Consider the following 21,020-nt stretch of genomic DNA (forward strand, 5'->3'; position numbering starts at 1 on the left):
ATTAAAAATAATTTCATTCATAACTGCTTCAGAATTTAAATTTAAACAGATGATTATGTATTTAATGATACTTAAAATGATCAAGAAAAAATTTAAGCACTAAATAAATACACATGTACACAATATTTATACAGTCTTTAAAGATATCTCAAAATTAACAGGGATATTCTTCTTTAATTTAAAGACCAAAAAGATTGTTTATGTCAAAATTAACAGGGATATTCTTCTTTAATTTAAAGACCAACAATTTCTTACAAGAATTCATCATTAAAATTTACAAAGATTTCCCTCTCATTGGTTCAAAGTTCTTAGTATTATTTAGAGTCATGTTTGATTGAGAATCGTTTAGATTTAAAGCACTATGCCTTCTGGGTTTTGGAATTGGATTCACATCTTCGAGTATCTCTGGTTTTCGTCTTATAGGTTCAGAAATATGAAGCTCAATAACTTTCACCGGCTCTCTAGGAACTTCTACGGGAATAGGCGAATCATTTAGTCTTACCACATGAATGTCCTTTTGTTCTTTTGGAAATTCTTTAAATTCTATTTTAATTGGATTTTTATCATTTTTATCATCATCGGTCTCGATCATATTTTGAAAAAAATGCCTACGATTCTCTTGAATCGAATTCCTTGTATTCTTTTCTTCCGAACAGTTTTTAGAAGCATTCTTTGTTTCCAGGGCTTTTATTTGTTTCTCTATCTTTTCAATCTCATCTTTCACAGAAAAACTGTCATTTCTGGATAATGTGCTTGAAGAACTTTTCCTTCGAAGAGATATATCATCTAATTCTGATAAATTCGTTTGATCTACATCTTTAATTATTTCTATATTTTTCTGAGAAGTTCTGCAATATTCGATTTGAATATCTTCTTCCTCTTTCTTAGATTGCTCAAAATCTTTTTCTGATTCTTTATAATCCTCTATAACCGAAATTTTTGATTCTAATTGTTCCATATCCACAGGTTTTTCCTCAATACAGATTTCCTCTTTATTTTGCGTATTTGCATTAGTTTCTATAATTTTTGTTAAATTGTCTTCTGTTTTTTTAGATGGTACATCGTTGGAATTCAAAATTGAATTTTCTTTTTCTTCATTAACTTCTTGATCTAAATTTTTACTCTTTTTTGTCAAATCATCTATATTCTCGGTAACTCTCGTTATATCAATTGGTTCTACTATTTGAAGTTTTATATTAGATGCTTCATGAACCGTCTGAAATAATGAAATAATGAAAATTGATAAATTTAAAAATATTTAAGTAGAAAATTTGACTTACTTCATTTGTTTCCACATTTTCTGAACGTCGTGGTGGTTGTGGTGCTCTTCGTTTTTTACGACCATATGAACTCATCGTACTTCCGATCGAAACGCAACTGTTTATCGAAAGATTTGATTTTCTAATCGCATCCTGAGAATATCTTTTAAACATGTAATCCCCAGATACATTTTCGTTTTCATCACATATCGCCATATCACTTGAACGATTCGCTTCTTCCTCTGAATCCAGAGTTGCGTTTGTCCTTTGTGATGATCTGTTACCGAATCTTCGCCTTATGAAATATATTTGATATATTTGATATTACATATGTATATTCCATATTTTTAATATATTTCATCCATTTAATAAGTATAATACTATAATATACCATAGAATCTAAATAATACTTACAAAGGGGGAATTGGCGTTCTTTCTTGTGTTTTTTCACGAAGAGTTACATTTCCATTTTCCTTTGGACTTTCATTTTCAAAATCCAGCGGTGGTATTTTACTTGTTGGTTTTGGACTCATTTGGCCAAATCTGAATACAAATATTAAAATCTAATCAATGATTTTATGCATGTTTAAGTGATCATATTGAGATAAAATTTATCTTAAAGAAGAAATTTTTACAAAACCAAAATTTAATTATAATTTAATAAATTATAATAAATAATATAATAATATATTCACCTTCGTGCTGGTGGCTTCGGTGTAAGATCACCCATAATAGATGTAGTAGTATCCTGCGGACTACCATCATAGAGTCTTGCAGGATCACCATTAACAGTCAAAGACGAACCGTATCTCGATGCGGAATTATCTAATGTATATTTTCTTCTTCTTGCTAAAGTTCCAAGAGCTTCATCAAATTCTTGCTGATCTTTCGTTATACGCGGCGATGGTATTGGTTTAATGTAAGGTTCCCTTTTGTAAGTTGACGAAACTATTTAAAATTCAATGCATATTATGAAAAATTATGAATATATAAATAATTAGATATATATAATATATATAGTATATAAATAATAAGAAAACAAAATCAATAATTTTTTTATTACGAAAAGGATATTGTTTCTTAAAAATTTATTGTTATTTAACAATATTTTTCAATAATAAATATTATAATATTTTTTATAACAACCTGTGGTGATTGTGGACCTTTTTTCTTGAATTTCTAACTTGTCATCTTTCCGTTTGCCAAACAGTCCGTTCCTGAAAACAAACAATTCATTGTCAGATGATATAATAAAATAAGCAAATTAACAGCTATTGATACTTGCGACACGTATTTTGCTTTATATTTAAACGTGTTAATTATTTATGTCATATTTTAATTCTATGGAAATATAATTTAACATTATATATTTAATCTATAAATTTCGAAATTAATGAAGACGAACTGATTTTAATAAAGATTTCAGTTATGAAAAATTTATAACCTATCTGACCTCTAAAGTTATATTAATATATGTATATTTATTTGTAGAAAAATAACGATTATATTAAATTTTTAATATTTTCATTATATTTCATATTTATTTTTCTTCATTTAATGATTTAAAATGATTAAAATTTATTTTTTTTTCCCTATATCTATGAATTAGTTGATATCAATAATTTATTCAATAATTACAACTAAACAGATGCAAAGAAAGCGGCTATGAAATAAAATATAAAATCAATATCAACAACTTATCCATCAACACTTTAAGTTTATAAATACAGCGAATAGTAAATTATTTGTGAGTTAAAGCGTTATATGTATAATGAGCATTGAATGACACCGAGAATATCATTTTCTTATTTTATCTAACGAATGCAAATATCAGTGTTGCAAGATGGTATGTATATTCAATGATGACTTAAGTGCCGTTTCTTGATCTTTTCTTCTCACATAAGCGCTTATAACAAAACACCACACCGACAATTTCATCACGCAGATGTTTCAATACATATATTATATGTTATTAATACAATTTGAATTTTTATTTATTACCATAATTAAAATTTAAAATAAGAGTTAAATATTTTATCTTAAATAAATATTCTTAATGAATTAAAAATTTTTTATGCTATTCAAAAAAAATATAAAGACAAATTGCACATGAATATATAAAGATATTCATCAATTTATTTAGGAATTGTGTCTTACTGAAGATAAATTCCAAGATTGATTCATGGTCAAGGAAATGCTTCAATAACTTCGGTATGATGGATTACAAACAACGGATAAGATTTCTTTTCATTTCTGCTATCTCATATATGTGTACAAGGAAGTCCTGTTTATTCTAATATAGTAACATTTTTATAAAAAAAATTACATATTTTTATAAGAGATATCTACATCACTTATAAAGATATCTATTGCATCACTTACAAAGTGATGTAATCACTTATGAAGTGAATCAATATTTTTCATTCTAAAAAAAGAAAAATAAAAGAAATAGCTTTTATCACAATAAGATATATATATATATATATAAAATATATTAAATACTAAAACGAATACTTTTAATATTTTTTTTAAAAAATAAAAACTTTTTGAATATATGATTTTTTTATATAGTTTTCTATAAGCAAATCGTATCATTAAATATATGTTAAGATATAAATCCAGTATTAATTATCAACCAAGCTGAAGTTAATTTTAATCGACAATTAGACCGGAACTCTGTTTTTCTGAAAAGAATATGCAGAAGAATATGCATCGTTTTCCAAATTAAAATCAGAATTTCACCAAGAATATTCAATTGTAAAGTGAATCCATGAATCCATGAAAAGACTGACAAGAAAAGCATTAAAGAAAAGATCAATATGTTATTTGAAGAAAATAAAAAAATCGATATTACAAATGTCAGTGTCTTATGATTTCATGCTTATCTTTTTATATTATATTATATTAATTTTTAATTTTTGTACAATTGTTGTATTCTATGCGTTAAATAATTAATACATTATAAAAACGACAATATTTAAATTTCTATGAATCAGCAGTTTATTCCTAGATTTATAGATGTTATGATGTATATTTCTTGATTTTTTTGTGTAGATAAATTGACACGCAATATTCAATATATATAAATATACATTTAATAACTAATTTCTTAAATATATAGAATGTTACGCTGATTTAAGACTTTTAATAACATAGAAATTATGATCATAAATGAGAAATGTTAATTCTGTTATTAATAGAAATAAATTCTTCTTACTAATAGAAAATTTTAATAAAAATTAAGATCAAATTTAATTTTTTGATAATAACAAATTTTGATTGAAATTACCAATGACAATTTTTATCTTTTGATAATATGAAATAATAGAAAAACAAAACGTATATTAAAAAAACATCACTAATTTATATTTAAAAAAATCCAAATAAATTTTATTCAATTTTAATCAATTTGTAACAATAAATATAAATAAATTTTAGAATCAGTAAACAATTTGATTTTAAAATTAAATTAGATTGAGATCATAGATTAAATGGATCATAGATGAAATATTTGAAGCTGCACTATCTAATGCTATTTTAGATTTTACAAAAGCAAAATTAAGATAAAAATAAGATTGGCTTAATTCAAGAAAAATTGTAGAAAACCGCTATACATGATATAAAATTTCCACGTGATATAAACTCTTCGATACTTGATATTTAAAAAAAAAATTCAATAATAATTTGAAATAATTTGAATGCTTCGAAACAAATTTTACATTAAAGTTTAATGTATTATTATTTTAAATTTTAATCAAATAATAGATCATGTATATAATAAAAATAACAATCATTGATAATATCTATTTATATCAATAATAAAATATCAACTGTTAAAAAAATTTTTTTTTTCTTTTTTTGAAAAAATAATTTCATCATATAAAAATAAAAACGTACAAAATTTGTACATTTTTAAAACTTTCTTATATAATAATCAATCATATGCTACTTTTATAATAATAATTATTTATTATAATAATAATAAATAATAAAGTTAATAAAATTTATAAAGTTATTTTTCTAATTAAACTTAATCATCTCAGTTTTTCTTGAAAACTGATTATGTGGATTAAAAAATATTTTTAAAATGGAAAAAAATGATCATAAATGAAGATAACTGTATAGAAGTTTAAGAACGCGTAATTGCGCAGGAAAGGCGCGTCGAACGTTGCCTTAAATAGAAATTGCAAAGACCTTTTGGACGGAAGACAACCTGACGTCGATCGTCTGCTAAATTCCTTTTATTTATGTTCTTTGGATAACAGCCAAATGCAAATATCTATACGATACACGTGTACATTTCATGGGTTCAAGTTCAAGAAACTTCTGGCCGAACCTTTCTCAATTTATATTTGAACTCGACATATTGTTGATAATAAAATTCTGTCAAATGATCAAACATAACAATCCTTTTTAACAAATCATTCAATAATTGAAAATTTAAAACATATAATATAATTTTGAAGTTAAATAAAAATATCATCATACTGATAATGTAATTATATTCCTTTAGTCATCCTTCATCAAATCTAAGCTTATCTTTATGACACATTTCTCTTCCAAAAATTTGCCAAGTTCTACGTTTCTTTTTTGTCTAAATTCAAATTTATATCTTATTAATATTTTTATTATATTTTATATATAGGTAAATAATCTATATATAATTTTTTCTACATGAACTTTAAGTAAAGATTTATTATCATTTAATTATATTAGTTATTAAATTAAAATAATATTCACCATGTAGACTTAATAGAAAAGCTATTTGATCTCTTCTTTCTACTTCTGCCAAATGTCCAGAATTTATGTTTCGAATCTTTTGCTTTTCCATCACGGTAAAAGTAAGATTGTGTACTGGTGATATCATCGTTGAATGGATTTAAATGTTCCGGATAATCGTGGATAGAAACACTGGGACGTCTCGATTGCGACATGATTCACTGCATTCGATCTGCAAGCTTTCGGATTTTGTCTCGATTGACAGCGTGAAATCGTCGCGACGCCACAACGAGGTTCATCGATCTTTCGTCATCCTTTTTTCATGATCTCGTCTGAAAAATATATGAAAAAAAATCTGGTCATTTTTTATTGCAAACTATGCAGGAGTATTCTTATTCGTTCACTGAAAATAAAAATCTGTGAAAAAAAAAAACAATATCATTCTTTATTTAAGAGTTTAGTAATACTAGAGAAAATATAGCGATAATTTTGTAACAACTTTTAATTTGTTGCACATAAAATTGGTAGAAATAAATTTTAGATAATAAAAAGAATAATAAATGAAAATTTAATTACTAAAATTTCTCATAAGTTATTAAGAAAAGTTATTAAGAAAAGAAGAGAATTAAAATGATGATAAAAAATAAATAAAAAACTTTTAAAAAAGATTTTAATTACTATAATTATATTTCTGTATATACAGAATATTTTTAATTTTGAAACTAAAAAATTCAAAGTATAAAAAGACTGAGAAATTACAAGAGTTAATTAATATTTTTCTTAGAAAACTAGTGATTTTATCAAGATTTTTACCATAATAATTCTTAATCGCATTGCTACACTAAATGAGGTGTTTATAATTACATAAAGTATAATTATCAAAGAGCGGGAGTAATTTAATCTAGTAACCATGCCGAAAACATCAAGCATCAAGAATAAAGTCCAGATTTATTTTTAACATATTACGTAGACCAAATTCCGGGAACATGAACAGTTACAGGAAGTTGAACTTAATATAAAATTGCATTATAAACCATTTGTTAAAAATTAAATTTTTAGTGTTTTGCAGGAAAAGAAAAAAAATTTTCTCAAAAATTTATTCATATTTTTCTGCATATTATTTATATTTGCATTTATATTTATTCGTGATATTTTAAATACTTTTGAATCTCTTTTTTTTATCTTTTATTTTTAACACAAAAATAATTCCTGTTCCTGATTTTAAAAATTATTGTATAAAAGTTCTCGTATATTGTAAATTATTGTATAAAAGTCTTGATATTATATGTAATAAAATTACATATAAATAATAATAAAATAAAAATAAATTTAAAATAGATCTTTAAATATTCGACATAACATCAACTTCCTTTTCACAAAATTTATATTTTTATCAATATTATTATACATCATCCATCTCGATACCATTATTCCGTTATCTTTCAATTATCTACTCGAACAATAAACAAATTTCAATCAGACATTACGTCAAACATCGATTTCGTAATTTTGACCCTGAACTGAAAAAACCGACATCTTCAAGGGACTAAAATATTAGCCAACCAAGATGGATATGAAAAGAATGATTCAGAAACCAAGCTGCGATGCAATTGCTCGATGTTATATCAATTGTCGGTTCAAATCGAAAGACCTACGATATTCAATTTAATATTATTGTGTGGTGTACTGAATAAAGTGCTGGATTAATCACTATTAAACTCGAAAACTCAAGCATCTATTGTTTATTGAAACGAAGTATGTAATTTTCTTTTTTCTTTTCTTTTATCAATTTTATATATATATATTTCTATTACAAAAAAGTAAAAATTTAAAGATTTTAAAAAATAAGAATTTTTTGACAAATTAAATTTATCTTTCCCTTAATATGTATGTTTATTAATACTATAAGACGTTACATTAACCTAGTTAACCAATTCTCTAATTCTAAATTACGAAAATAGAGAATGGCTCAAGGTTTACATAACATACTGCTCGATGATGCATCTTAATTACACACGTAATTTTATTATTCTTTCTTTATATTACGTTACGCGATTTACTATTTTGAGATTATTTATTTTTTGCTCACACTGAAGAATAATGTTCCCAGTTTTAATTATCCGTGCATGTAATAGTATGAGAAATTAAGGAAGTTTCAGAAAGAAAACTATGAGATAAATGTGGCAACAAAGTTGAAAAACATCTCTTATTAAAGAATGCTTATTTTCAAAATTAGAAAATTTTATAAAGAAATAGGAACGATATTGAGCTGATTAAGAAATTTTAATAGAAATTATAAAAAAAATTATAAAAATAAAAAAAATTCTCAATATTTCATTTACGGATTAATTTTTAAATTTTCTATAAAATGAAAACTTCATTTTTTTTCTATGAAAAAAAAACTTAATAATTTTATTCACGCCATATATTTTCCAATGAAAAACAAACTTATATCAGGAATTATTGTGTATTGTCGTCGATTAACATCGCTAAGAAACGATTCCAGAAGAAGATACAGAGAAGGTATCACGTGTATTGATGCTCACGAGCAACAACTAACGAACTTAATTAGTTCAATTAGCTCATTGCAGTCGCAGTTCATTTCTAATCTGGAGCTTACCGATGAATTTGCGTCATAAACTTGGTCAAACAACTAATCTGAATTTATGGATATGAATCGAATTGAATGTAAATTAATAATGGAAATATAAGATTAATATAAATTGAATATTCAAATACCTTTAAATACGGTGACACAATAGTTCATGTGTTTTCACAGAAAAAAATTTTTTTTGTACATGCAATACTAATTGCACGGAAGGCCAACATGTTTTGCTAATTGAAGAAACTGTTTCACACGATGCTATTGTGAAACATAGAAACCGTTTTCTTTTTTTAAATGATCTTGATAAATGATACATCAACGTGAATGATCCTTCTGTAATAATTATTATTATTTCATTATTTGCTAAACTTTATTTATTATTCATTATGTATTCAAATATTTTGAAATCTCTTTACTTTTTTTTGTATTATATTTCAAAAACATTACAGTTGTTAAAACAAACAAAATTTTTAAAGTTAAAAATAAATTAATGATTTATCGTTATCGATAGTATTGACGATGCCATTTCAGTTGATAATAAAACGAAGTAATTAACTATGTACAACGTTTAAAAGTGACTATGCAATATTCGATGTGTAATAATTCTGTCGCCAGTGTCTACATATGGCATACACATTACGACAAGCAAAAAATTGATAAATAATAAAAATGAACTATTAAAAATATTTGAATATATTCTTCAAAATATATTCTTAATTTTTTAATCCATTTTGATTATTCTAAATAATTAATTCTAATTAATTCTAAAAATCTAAAAATTTTAAATCTTAAATTTATAAATGTTAAATTCATGAAATTTATATAATACACAAAGAAATCATTGATGATTTATGAAGTCAGTTCATTTATACATCTTCACTACCATTTTATATCTTCATCACCTAAAATTTAAATATTATCAGTATAAAAATATTCACAATGCACTTTCTAAAAAAAAATTCATAGGACATTTTATGTACAAATTATTAATTTAAACAATCTTCATTACATAATACAAAATATAGATAATCTAGATCGAAAAACTAAAAAACAAATCGAAATATTTGTTTGAATTTAAACTGAAATGAAACTAAAATGAAATTAAAATGAAGATCAAATGAAACTGTAATATAATATCAACATAAATTCATGATTGTGTTTTTTCTTTAAAAAATAAAATTTAAAAAAGAAGAAAAAGAAAGAGAGATTGATTTCAATAGAATTCGTGGTATCGCAAAAATCTGATTTTCTCAACTGATTGTCCCAACAGCACAAAACCCATAAAATTCAAGTAAATATTTTTAGAATCTCAAATGATTGTGAAATATCACTTCATACATTTTTGTCTTTTGAATATATATATATATATTTTCATTTCGAGTAACTCGATTCGAGTAAGCAAATTTTTTTATTAAAATATAAGAAGAAACAAAGAAAATTTTTTTTAGAAATTGAATTGTAATGAATTGTATTAAAAAAAAATGGTCGTTGTCGTTATAAAAAATGGTACACTATTCTCGTGAAATTTAATGACCAATATAAATATAGTGGGCTAACCGCAGTCGAGATTTATTGATCAGAATTTCAATTTTACATGTCACGAAACTGGAACAACCTTTTGTCAATGTCTGATCGTATAATGATTGCAAGCATTTCATAGTTTTTAAATACACAGAAGAAATTTTGAACAAATACTTGCCGAATAATGAATTTATTTTATTCCAAAAGAATTAGAAACTAAATATTTAATATAAGAATAAAAATTTAATAAAATGAATTTCAATAAAAAAAAGTTTTATTTATAGACTTATCCTCTTAAAAATGGGATTTATATAACGAAATACAGCAGTGTAAGATGATCGTGCTAAGATTCGATGCAAATTAGTCGCAAATTAACTTGACTTTGTCCAAGTTGCCCTTCCGTTTAAAACGAGGGAACTCTCGAAATGATTGTGAATTAACCTGTCAGATACGGCCATTAATAGAGCTAGAAAAAGGATCTCCATTTCAAATCTTTATAACAGATTGTGAAACAAAATCTAATGTGATCAATTTACACAGTACGCTATTATCTTAGAAATTCTAAAAAAATAAAATTGACCTGATAATTCCTCTATCTTTTTAAACAATCAACATTATTTTCTACAAATATTATAACCCATTCATGAATCACAATTCATACTTATTAAATTTTGATATTCAATATTATTTTTCTTATATATTTAAAAGAATTTTTAAACATTATTTATTTAATTTAATAGTATATTATTAAATTATTATTTTTATAATTTACAAGGAATTACGATATTCTAGAATGTAAAAAATATAATTAAGAAATAATATGCAATAATAAATATGCTCTGAATAAAATGAAAACTTTGAAATTAATATTAAATTTATCTCTATTAAAACTTCTATATCCATTTAATGTTCAAAAATCAAATATCTTATCATTTAAAAATATATCAATGTAATAATAAAAATGTGATTGTAATATCAATATTGTGAAAACAGTCAATATTATGCAAAATCTAATCGAAAAACATTAAGTTGAAAAAGTATAAAAAATCTATATATCTTTCAATACGAATAAAGATACACAAAAACATGATTACTAAAAAAAAAAAAAAAATCTTATTTTGCTGCTTTACGAAAAATTTAAACTTCTAACTTCTTGTTCGAAACTTTGAATACTCTTCGCATTTTTTACCGATTTTTTATCGAATCACATGCTCCATATACAAATGTAAATTGCTTTATACGATGGAATAAATTTTTGAAGGAATTTTGAATATTTTATGCTAATATTTCTCTCGAAGAGAAATATTAAATTTTTATTTTTAGCATTTGAGCAAACTTTTTATTTTCCAAAGAATTAAATTTCTAATGTTCTTGAGTTCTCAAAGCCACGTTATTTTTCTATAAAAAATTATTTAAATTCCTTCGATAGATTCTTTAACCTAGAAAAAAAAAACAAAATTAGTTGCCTGAATATGATAAAGAATAATATCAGGAATTAAATTGTTTATCTGAAATAAAATAAAAAAAGTTTTATTAATAGGAAAAATTTAACAATAAAAAAAAATAATTTTTAATATTTGAGAATCTCTGATATTCGTGATTTGAACTCACCAGTTATCACGAAATATAATAAGGAACACAATTTAAGGATAATATAACTAGGATAATAAAACTCTTAGATTTTATGATTTCACTTTCCAAGCAATGCATAAAAGTGCCAATCGATACTTCCATAATTACCGGTGAACACGAAAAGATTACTTAAAAGTAGAGAAAAAGAAAAGAAACTATAGTTGGATTATATTTCGAAAAATAAATTATTGTTGAATAAATGAAAAATATGATATATTTTATGTTTAATCAAAAGAAAGAATAACCAGAAAGATAACTTTTTTGTAAGATATAAAAAAAAAAATGAAAAAGATCATAACTTTATAATTTTATAATTTTATATAATAAACAGTTTAATATTTAATTAATTTAACTATTTAATCTATCAATTAAATAGTTAATAATCAATCTGTTAGATATTTCAATTCTTAGATTTTCTTTAGTTACAAAATGTGAATTTTTATTATTTTTAGCATTAGAAATATTATATTTAAAAATTTAGACTGATTAAAAAATATATATATATAATTATAAATACTTATTGTTAGAAATATAGAATAGAAGTATATTTAGGAAAAAATAGTGTTTAATTTAATTTAGAAAATAAATTTAAATTTATATCAGATAATATTTAAAAATCATTTTTTTATATATCACAAAATAATAGTTACAAATTTTTTATTTCATACTCTATAATATAATTTACTTATTCATAGAATAATTTTTTGTCATATAATACTGAATTGTTTAAGATTAATTTGCAATCTATTCAAAAAATTGAAAATATATTGATTCTAATTTCATAAAACATATTAAATAATTAATGAGATTTTCTTGAATGAACGAAGTGTACTTTTTTTTATACAAAAAAAAAAAGAAACATTATATTAATACAATAATATTATTGAATTTAATTACAATAATTAAATTCAATAATAAATATATAATATTCTCATTATTATATGTTACATGCAATTTCACAAGTTAGAATAAATGTAAAGAATAATAATCCTCAGGATAAAAATAATGCTTATCGATCCCTGTTTACGTGCAAATTAAATCGACAGAAATTATAATGACAGAAATCGATCATTCGAGTTGGAACAAAAAAGATCGTAGGATCAACGGAACCCGAAACTTGACCAGCTAAATTATGTGCGTCATGTAGGTCAGTGAATCGTAGCTCGAAATAATTGTGCATAAGTTATAGTTATGCTATGGTATAGTTGTTATGCTACGATAGCCATGTATAATACATCCAATAAAAAAAAATAAAAATAGATAAAATATCATCATTTTTGTCAATCAATAAATGATTTACTTTATCTTTATTATTAATAAATTCATTAATAAAATATGCATTCACAAATATTTCTTTTCTTTTTGCATTATTTGTAATTTCGATTTTTTTTCCAAATATTTCTTATTATCTTCATAAATATCGATGTTATATAAATTTGAAGCAGGAAGATTTACATACGACGTCATGATAATTATTACATATGGCATTTTTATCGTGAAACGTATTCATTTCAAAAAATATTATATATCGTAATATATCAAGCGACAATCAGATTCTTATAAGAGTTTTATTGATTTGTTGAATTTGTCTTGTCTTTACACTGCAACTCATATATATATATATATGTATATATGTATATATGTATGTATATGTATGTGTACATCATTTATCATTTTATCAACTTTTTTTTTACTCACATTTAAAAAAAAATAAAAGAAACTGTGATAAAATGTCATCTTATTAACAAGCTTTCTCGCGATTAAAAAATTCGATCGAAATATCGATTATAATAGTGTGCGCAAGTTAGTATAAAAATTCGATCATCGATATCAATTATTCGAATTTTTATAAAATGTTAAAATCTTCTCTTGAATAATATATCACAAAATATATAACAATTATACTTAAAATAATATTTTACAATATATTTTATAATATTTAAAATCAAAGTTATAAGACTTACGTAAGTGAGTTTAGATGTCGAGTTGTTACTGTAATCGAAGAACAAAAAAACTCGATTTTATTCAGTATTCAGTTTTGATCGAAATAATTTAGATTAAACACGTATTTAATTATGTACTTAATTACACTGCTTTTGACACCGATTTATACAATTGAAAGAGTACACAAACAGCACCACATACAGCGTGGAACATAATTCACAAGAAACACAAAACCATCCTTCCACGCCGGAGTTCGCCGAGCGACTGTGGCGAACTATATCGCAGTCAGATTTGTTCGACAAACTTCGTACACTTTCGAATGGCGCGGCAAACTTCGCGCTTTTCATCGCATTATATATGTCATGTATATGATTGATTAAAAATAGCGGCTAATTTAAATGTAAATATTATTATTAGATTTTTATAAATACAATTTTTTTTAATAATATTATATATAAAATAAAATATAATTTATAAATCTTTGTATAATTTTTTGATAATAATGAATGAAAATTTAAATATATAATTTTATAATTTTCAGATTTTTATATATAAAGCTACTTATCATATATTTTGTGTTGCTGTTTATAAGATAATAAATTTAAAAGTGATATAAAAGTGTTATAAGTCATATAATAATAAATATGTTGACTAATGCTAATTGAATGCATATATTACTAATACAGGTTCACTATTTACGTAGGCGTTAGTGGAACGTGTAATAGAAAGTTGTAAAAGAAAAAATGCAATATGTAGGTAAAACTTGTTTTAAATAAAACAAAAATCATTTATTATCTCATTTATTTTATAGTTCCTAATTCTTTTTTTTTTTTTTTTAGAGAAATTATTAATCGGATTTTCTTAAAACATTGAATAATTTTAACTTAATAAATTACTCTAATAAAAATACATATGTAATATATGTAAATATAAAAATACCTATAAGAATTATTTTCTAATTCATATATATTTCTTTATTTAAAAAATACATTATTCATTATTATATGTAAATTAATTCTAAATAAAATTTAAAATTAAATTTCAGAAGAAATTTCAAATTATCTATTATATTGAAAGTTTTTCTTTGCAATTGGTAGCATTGAAGACTAAGAATGAGCTAATCTTTTTTAATTAAGTTTTCTAGTCGATGACTAGAAAAAAAGAAAAATATAATAACACAGACAAATGTGCTTCGTCAAACAATTTACCATATATTCTCATCGATGATGATAATGTGATATCACTGTTTTCATATGCATCATTAATTACAAAAGATAAAAGAAAATATCTTGAAAGAAAACAATTTTGTTATAATTAATTCTGAATAATAACATGAAACCAACATTTTTTAAATAATTGTTAAAATCTTGTAAGATAATAACAATATTTTGTTAACATATTTTGTTGTCCTTTTTAATTATTTTTAATGACTATGAGCAAAGAAATAATAAAGATATAGATTTTAAACAATGTTTTTTGTTCTATCACGATTTAAAGGATAGAAAAAACACTATTTTTATCTTCCACTCTATCTCGATTGAATTCTCCACCGATCATATCGAATCAACTTGATAAGATACACGTTATCAAGACTAGTTTGTTTTTGGTGCAATATTTACGATGACCCAATTGTAGATAAATAGTAATATTGCAAAAAATTCAATATATTAAATTATATTTATTATATTTTTAATTATATATATTAAATTTTTGTTATAATAAAATTAGAAAAATAAATTGTTATTCCTTAAATAATTTTATTTTTAAACTAATAATAATATAAATTAGAAAATGATTGTTTTAATATTATAAGATAGATAACTAAGAAACAAGATAGATGTGAATCTTTTGAAATCATTCGGATTTATTATAGTATAATTCGTGTATTATATATGTGAATAATGAAGACGCTTTGAACAGCATTCGTCCAAATAAAACCGTTGATTGAAAGTAATTATCAAATGATCCCGATGCGGAATGATATAGAAAGTTCATTGTACAAGAATCTTTTATCATTTAACAGGCTAATCGACTTAATAAAATGGTTCGAACAACTAATAATCATAATATATGTTATTTAGTCCTTTTCAATCGTTTTGCATAATTTTAAAATATTCTTATATAAAGATTTAATATATTTTAATAATATATTTTCTTTAATATATCTAATATATTTTAATACATTTTCTTATATTATATATACATACATTTTGATATATTCTCGTTAAAATGAAATTACAATATATTCATTTTAATAGAACAATTCATGATGCGATCTATTTATATTGTCTTGTCTAAATACATAAAATAATTTTATTGCAATTTCTATTGTTGCTATTTCGAATTATATTACAGATTAAAAAATAAGAAAAAGTTTAGAAAATATATATTTTTTAGAATTTCAAGGCTTTCTTCTTTATTTTTTTCCTAGTAAAGGAAATTTAAAGAATGAAAAATTACTTACTTTATGCAACAAATGCAAATATATGTCTTTTTTCTTATTCCTTTTTAATTATTTTACATCTTATATTTCTTAATATTTGGTTCACTATTTATATTTTATATAATTCTTCAAAAAAAATATTAAATTGTTTCCAACAATATAAGAACAGTTATATTTCTAAAATATTTAAAAAGAAAATTTATTTAAAATGATTAAATATCTATAATACCATATAATAAATTTTAATAAAAATACTAATATAATTAATAAAAGTACCAATGTGATTAAATAGAAATAGATATGTGAAACGCGATGATATCAGTTGTGGTAAGTGTCAGTAATTGTTATGTAACACCAGCAAAAATTGAAACTCAACTCATATGTGCACGAATACATGATTGTCGACGTATAAACGACTAGCTATGCAAATTTAACTGCAGGAAGATCCGTTTGTTAAATGTTCCGAAGGCCTTGCGTTAACCTATGTATTTTTAAATTCCATAACACAAGCATGAAAATAAGCTCTAGAAAATATGAAATTTTAATGAGAATTTTTACTTTAAATTATTTTTATTTCTTATTAATATTATTAATATATTATATTATTAGTTTATATTTATTATTATATACATTTTTTTAATCTATTTTAACGTATTAAATTATGATATTTATATTTTCATATGATCGAGATTACATTAACATTGAAACAAGTAATATCGTTATCATAATTTAACAAAAATTAAGTTAACTTTAAGATATATAAGTTTTTTAAAAAATTTTATCTATAAATATATTGATACATTTTAATTTGATAGAAAATTAAATTTAAATACAGAAATTATATTTTAAATACAGAAACTATTTTGAAACTTCTCTTATTCTTCAAAAGAAAGAAAAATTATACTTAAATTGCAAATTTGATAGAGATTAAAATATTCTTTATAACATGAAATATATCTATTATATATATAATATATAATATATATTTAATGCGCATGCTTAAATATTTAAACATTAAATGTTAACTTCATACGTACAGGTACACCCTCTATCTAAAAGTGGCTCAATTCTCCTGCAGCAAATTTCTGCAGGAGAATATGTGACGTCATATTATTCCCACATCACGTGACACGAAACATGAAACGTTTAGCTTTGGTGGAAATTCTAATCACGTGACGTATTTTGCCACAGAAGAATTGAAATACTTTTAGTGGTAGAGGGGATAGCGTGCTTGTCAACTCTGCTCACGAGTCACGCATCAATTATTAACTTTATACTTGCAAGTAACTAGATAATATTTTTAATTTTTTTAGGCTATTGTTTTAATAATTTTGCAAAAATGGAAGATTGGATTTGTGAAAATTTATCTCAAATATTAGATTTTCCAGTAACAAACGAAATAGTACAGTAAGTAGATTATAATAAAATAAAACTATAATATTCACTTGTATAAATGATAATATTTTATAATAATTCATATATCATATATTTCTTTCAGATATATAATGCAAATACAAAATGAAAGAGATTTAGATGATTATATGCGATCTTTTTTAGATTATACTAATGGAAAGCATAGACAATTTTTAACAGATTTTAAGAAACAACAAGGTTTTTATATTTATTATTTATAATTAAATCATTTAATATTTTTTTAATATTTTATAATGCTATTTCAGCTTTAATTAAAGATCAAGCTAAATGTAAAAAAGAAGATGATATGGACAATGGAAAAAAAAGGCAAAATGAAAAAAAAAAAGGAAAAGTAAAATCAAAAGAATATAAAGAAAATAAACAGGTATATTATCATGTTATTTAAATATTTTATCTTAAATTTATAATAATTATTATATTAGATAATTATGATTATTATACTATAGATTAACATTAAATATTATTTATTTAGATACAAGAAAATATAAAAGTAGAAAAACTGGAAAGAAAAAAACCTAAATTTGAAAGTATATATTCTCAAGATGGTAAAAATAGGGAAATTTTATTAAAAGGTATTTCATATATTAAAATGCTACATATTATTGTTATAACATTAATATTGATAAATTATCATATAATATTAAAAATAATATAACATTTTAGGAAGACACAAATGTGATTGTGAAGCAAAGAGACACACATTAATTAATAATTGTCTTAATTGTGGTAGAATAGTCTGTGCTCAAGAAGGAGCTGGTCCTTGTTTTTTTTGTGGAGAACTTGTATGTTCTGAAAAAGAACAAACTATTCTATCTAGTAATACTAAACAAGGTGATCAATTATACAATAAATTGATGAATCAAAAACCTAATAAAAATCTAGAAGAATCAATAAAACAGAGAGACAAACTTTTGGAATATGATCGTAATGGGTATAACATATTATATTATTTTTTCATATAAAGATCAAATTATAATTATAATAATTTACAGAATACAAGGTACAAAAGTAATTGATGATGAATGTGATTATTATCAATCAAATAATATATGGTTCACAGCTGAACAACGAGAAAAATTACGAACTTTAGAAGAACAAAAAAATAAAAAGAAGCATATGTCTCATTTAGATAAAAAAATTTATGCAATCTTAGATTTCACAGGTAGAATAATTGAAGAGAATTTAGTCGAAGAAGATTTCGAATTCAGTGAAGAACAGTTACAAGATATTTCTGAATCATTCAATGAATTTGAAATTAGTAATGTTTGTCCAAATATAGAATTTAAACATCCAATGGTAAAAATATTTATTAACAAACTATTATTATTATGTGAAAAAAGAAAGTAATATTGAATTATTATTATAGTATATAGGATCAAGTGTAGCTAATCTACGAACATCAATAGCAAAAATTTCTTCAAAAACAAAAAACATTATTCAAGATAAAGAATATTTAGAAATGTCTGATCTTGGTTTATGTTTAAGCATGCATCAACCTTATGCATCTTTATTAGTATCTGGGATAAAAATGTAAAATCATAATTCTGTAAATAAATTAAGATTTAATATACTATCTTCTTAAATATTATAATATTGTTACAGTCATGAAGGTCGTTCATGGTATTCATCACATAGAGGAAGATTATGGATTGCTGCAACATCTAAAACACCAACTAAAGAAGAAATCTCGAATGTAGAACAATACTATCGTGTTTTAAAAAATGGTGAGTATCAATTAAAAGATAAACTTCAATTTTAATTATAAAGAGAATTTCAGATTTTTTTGGTAAACTTAGCCAATTCTTAACATTAATTTTAAAATGTATAGATTATAGTATATATTATAATAATTATATAAATATTTTACAGAAAAATTAAAATTTCCTGAAATTTATCCAACTAGTTGTTTATTAGGATGTGTAACAGTTGTTGATGTACTACCTCAAGATGAATATAGAAAATGTTATCCAGAAGGAGAAAGTAATGATAGTCTTTATGTTTTTATATGTGAAAATTTTTTAACATTGCCAATTAAATTTCCAATACAAGGGAATCATAAAATTTGTAAGTATTTTTTTGATTTTAGTCTTTTTCTTTTTGATTAGATATAATTTTAATGATTTTTTTATAATTTATAGATAAACTTAACCGGAAAATTCATCAAGCTGCTTTAAAAATATTAGAAAAATTTTCTAAGAATGTAAAATAAAATATTTATATATAATATAAATTAAATATATATATTAATATAATGCGTTTTTTGTTGTTTGATTATAAATAAAAATTGTGAATTATAACTTAAAAATAATGCATATTACATATTTTTATTGGATTTCAGTGTTCAAAAAATAAATATTTTGCATATTTTCTATATTAAATATTATTTATTATTTGTACATAATAGAATATAGTACAATGTACATATAGCTTGCAATATATTACAATTGCTATTGTACGACATATATTTATCTTTTTTTTTATATTAAATGTTTTTTTCTACGTGCATTCAATGAAAAAATATTAGATATTTTCTCTTATTTCCATTAAAATATCAGACTTTCATAAATGTTAAAAGTAGATTTTAGTAAAGTCATTTTTATATTCAAACAGTCTATATGTTTGAATGGAACATTTTTTATCGAAATATATTATTTTAAAATTTCTTATAAATTTTGAAATTTAGATTTAAGAATATTTCAAAGATAATAACAACAAATTTATTAACTTATAAATCCTGAAGAAATTACAAGTTTTAAAACATTATATTATTTCTTGCAATATAATTTATACTAAAAAGCTTTAAAAATTTATTTGTTATAACAACTTCAATAAATTAAAGTATAACATCATTATATGTAAGAGTAATTAATTGATTATAAATAATAAGTAATACATAATACTAATTCAAATAATATAGAAATAAAATTCCAAAAACAACATATATTAAATCATTCCATGAAATGATGTATTAGGAATGTATAAATAAATATTAAACTATATTAAATAAATTTTAGTACAAAATTAACAATTGCACAATTTTTTAAATTGAAATAATTGCATACTGATAAAATATATAGATACAAATTACATATTTATTAATCTATATACTGTGCACTCTATTAATTATTATATAATTTATATTTGTCTTCTAAAGGTACACAAGTATTATAATTCTACAGCAATATTGTCCAATTAATAAAAAGTGATTTAAATAACATATATTGATGTCTATTTTTCTTTTATCTTTCCAACAAGACCATAAAATGACAAGTAATATTAATATTTTTTTTTCTTTAATTTAAATAAAATCAATATATAATATTTCTTTAATTCTGTTACAAAAGTTTAAATAAAAATTATAAGTTATTAATTAATAAATTATAATCAATTTTATACTATATGTGTATATATGTACACACATATATGTATTATACAATATACTTCAACATTTGGTTTCTAAATA

The 21,020-nt window shown here is 22.5% G+C and overlaps 2 protein-coding genes across 5 annotated transcripts; one reads left to right on the top strand and one right to left on the bottom strand.

Annotated features, from left to right (window-relative positions):
• Positions 1 to 209: 209 nt before the first annotated feature.
• LOC100866734 (uncharacterized) lies at positions 210 to 17,271 on the bottom strand. 3 transcript variants are annotated; one of them, XM_086908522.1, is made up of 8 exons: positions 13,701 to 13,948; positions 8,718 to 8,916; positions 6,000 to 6,310; positions 2,406 to 2,476; positions 1,955 to 2,207; positions 1,674 to 1,802; positions 1,281 to 1,554; positions 210 to 1,216 (listed from the first exon to the last, which is right to left on the bottom strand). In XM_086908522.1, the coding sequence occupies exons 3-8, from the start codon at positions 6,191 to 6,193 to the stop codon at positions 275 to 277; spliced, it is 1,863 nt and encodes a 620-aa protein (XP_086764648.1). In that variant the 5' UTR covers positions 6,194 to 6,310; positions 8,718 to 8,916; positions 13,701 to 13,948; the 3' UTR covers positions 210 to 274. The 3 variants fall into 3 exon arrangements, with proteins under 3 accessions (XP_086764648.1, XP_086764649.1, XP_031772822.1); XM_086908523.1 differs by lacking the exons at positions 8,718 to 8,916; positions 13,701 to 13,948 and adding an exon at positions 17,161 to 17,271; XM_031916962.2 differs by lacking the exon at positions 8,718 to 8,916 and having other exon boundaries at positions 13,701 to 13,958.
• LOC100864164 (activating signal cointegrator 1) lies at positions 7,559 to 19,935 on the top strand. Of its 2 annotated transcripts, none has more exons than XM_003694361.4 (11): positions 7,559 to 7,733; positions 17,437 to 17,530; positions 17,622 to 17,734; positions 17,803 to 17,921; positions 18,030 to 18,129; positions 18,221 to 18,488; positions 18,550 to 18,853; positions 18,924 to 19,087; positions 19,160 to 19,281; positions 19,427 to 19,621; positions 19,696 to 19,935. In XM_003694361.4, exons 2-11 carry the CDS (start codon positions 17,463 to 17,465, stop codon positions 19,764 to 19,766), a joined length of 1,524 nt encoding a protein of 507 aa, XP_003694409.1. In that variant the 5' UTR covers positions 7,559 to 7,733; positions 17,437 to 17,462; the 3' UTR covers positions 19,767 to 19,935. The 2 variants fall into 2 exon arrangements, with proteins under 2 accessions (XP_003694409.1, XP_086764650.1); XM_086908524.1 differs by lacking the exon at positions 7,559 to 7,733 and adding an exon at positions 17,170 to 17,336.
• The last annotated feature ends 1,085 nt before the right edge of the window (positions 19,936 to 21,020 follow it).

The sequence above is a fragment of the Apis florea genome, unplaced genomic scaffold (assembly GCF_048593485.1).
Source record: "Apis florea isolate Af1SG1 unplaced genomic scaffold, ASM4859348v1 contig_3081_pilon, whole genome shotgun sequence".
Classification (NCBI taxonomy): domain Eukaryota; kingdom Metazoa; phylum Arthropoda; class Insecta; order Hymenoptera; family Apidae; genus Apis; species Apis florea.

Excerpts from the sequence above, each read along its gene's own strand:
- LOC100866734 (XM_086908523.1), bottom strand. The coding sequence starts at position 6,193 with ATGTCGCAATCGAGACGTCCCAGTGTTTCTATCCACGATTATCCGGAA. Across the intron at positions 2,477-5,999 it reads TTTTCTATTAAGTCTACATG|GAACGGACTGTTTGGCAAAC; the intron begins GTGAATATTATT and ends GTTTGTTTTCAG. Across the intron at positions 1,803-1,954 it reads CCGAAGCCACCAGCACGAAG|ATTTGGCCAAATGAGTCCAA; the intron begins GTGAATATATTA and ends ATTTGTATTCAG.
- LOC100864164 (XM_003694361.4), top strand. The coding sequence starts at position 17,463 with ATGGAAGATTGGATTTGTGAAAATTTATCTCAAATATTAGATTTTCCA. Across the intron at positions 17,735-17,802 it reads AGATTTTAAGAAACAACAAG|CTTTAATTAAAGATCAAGCT; the intron begins GTTTTTATATTT and ends ATGCTATTTCAG. Across the intron at positions 19,622-19,695 it reads ACAAGGGAATCATAAAATTT|ATAAACTTAACCGGAAAATT; the intron begins GTAAGTATTTTT and ends TATAATTTATAG.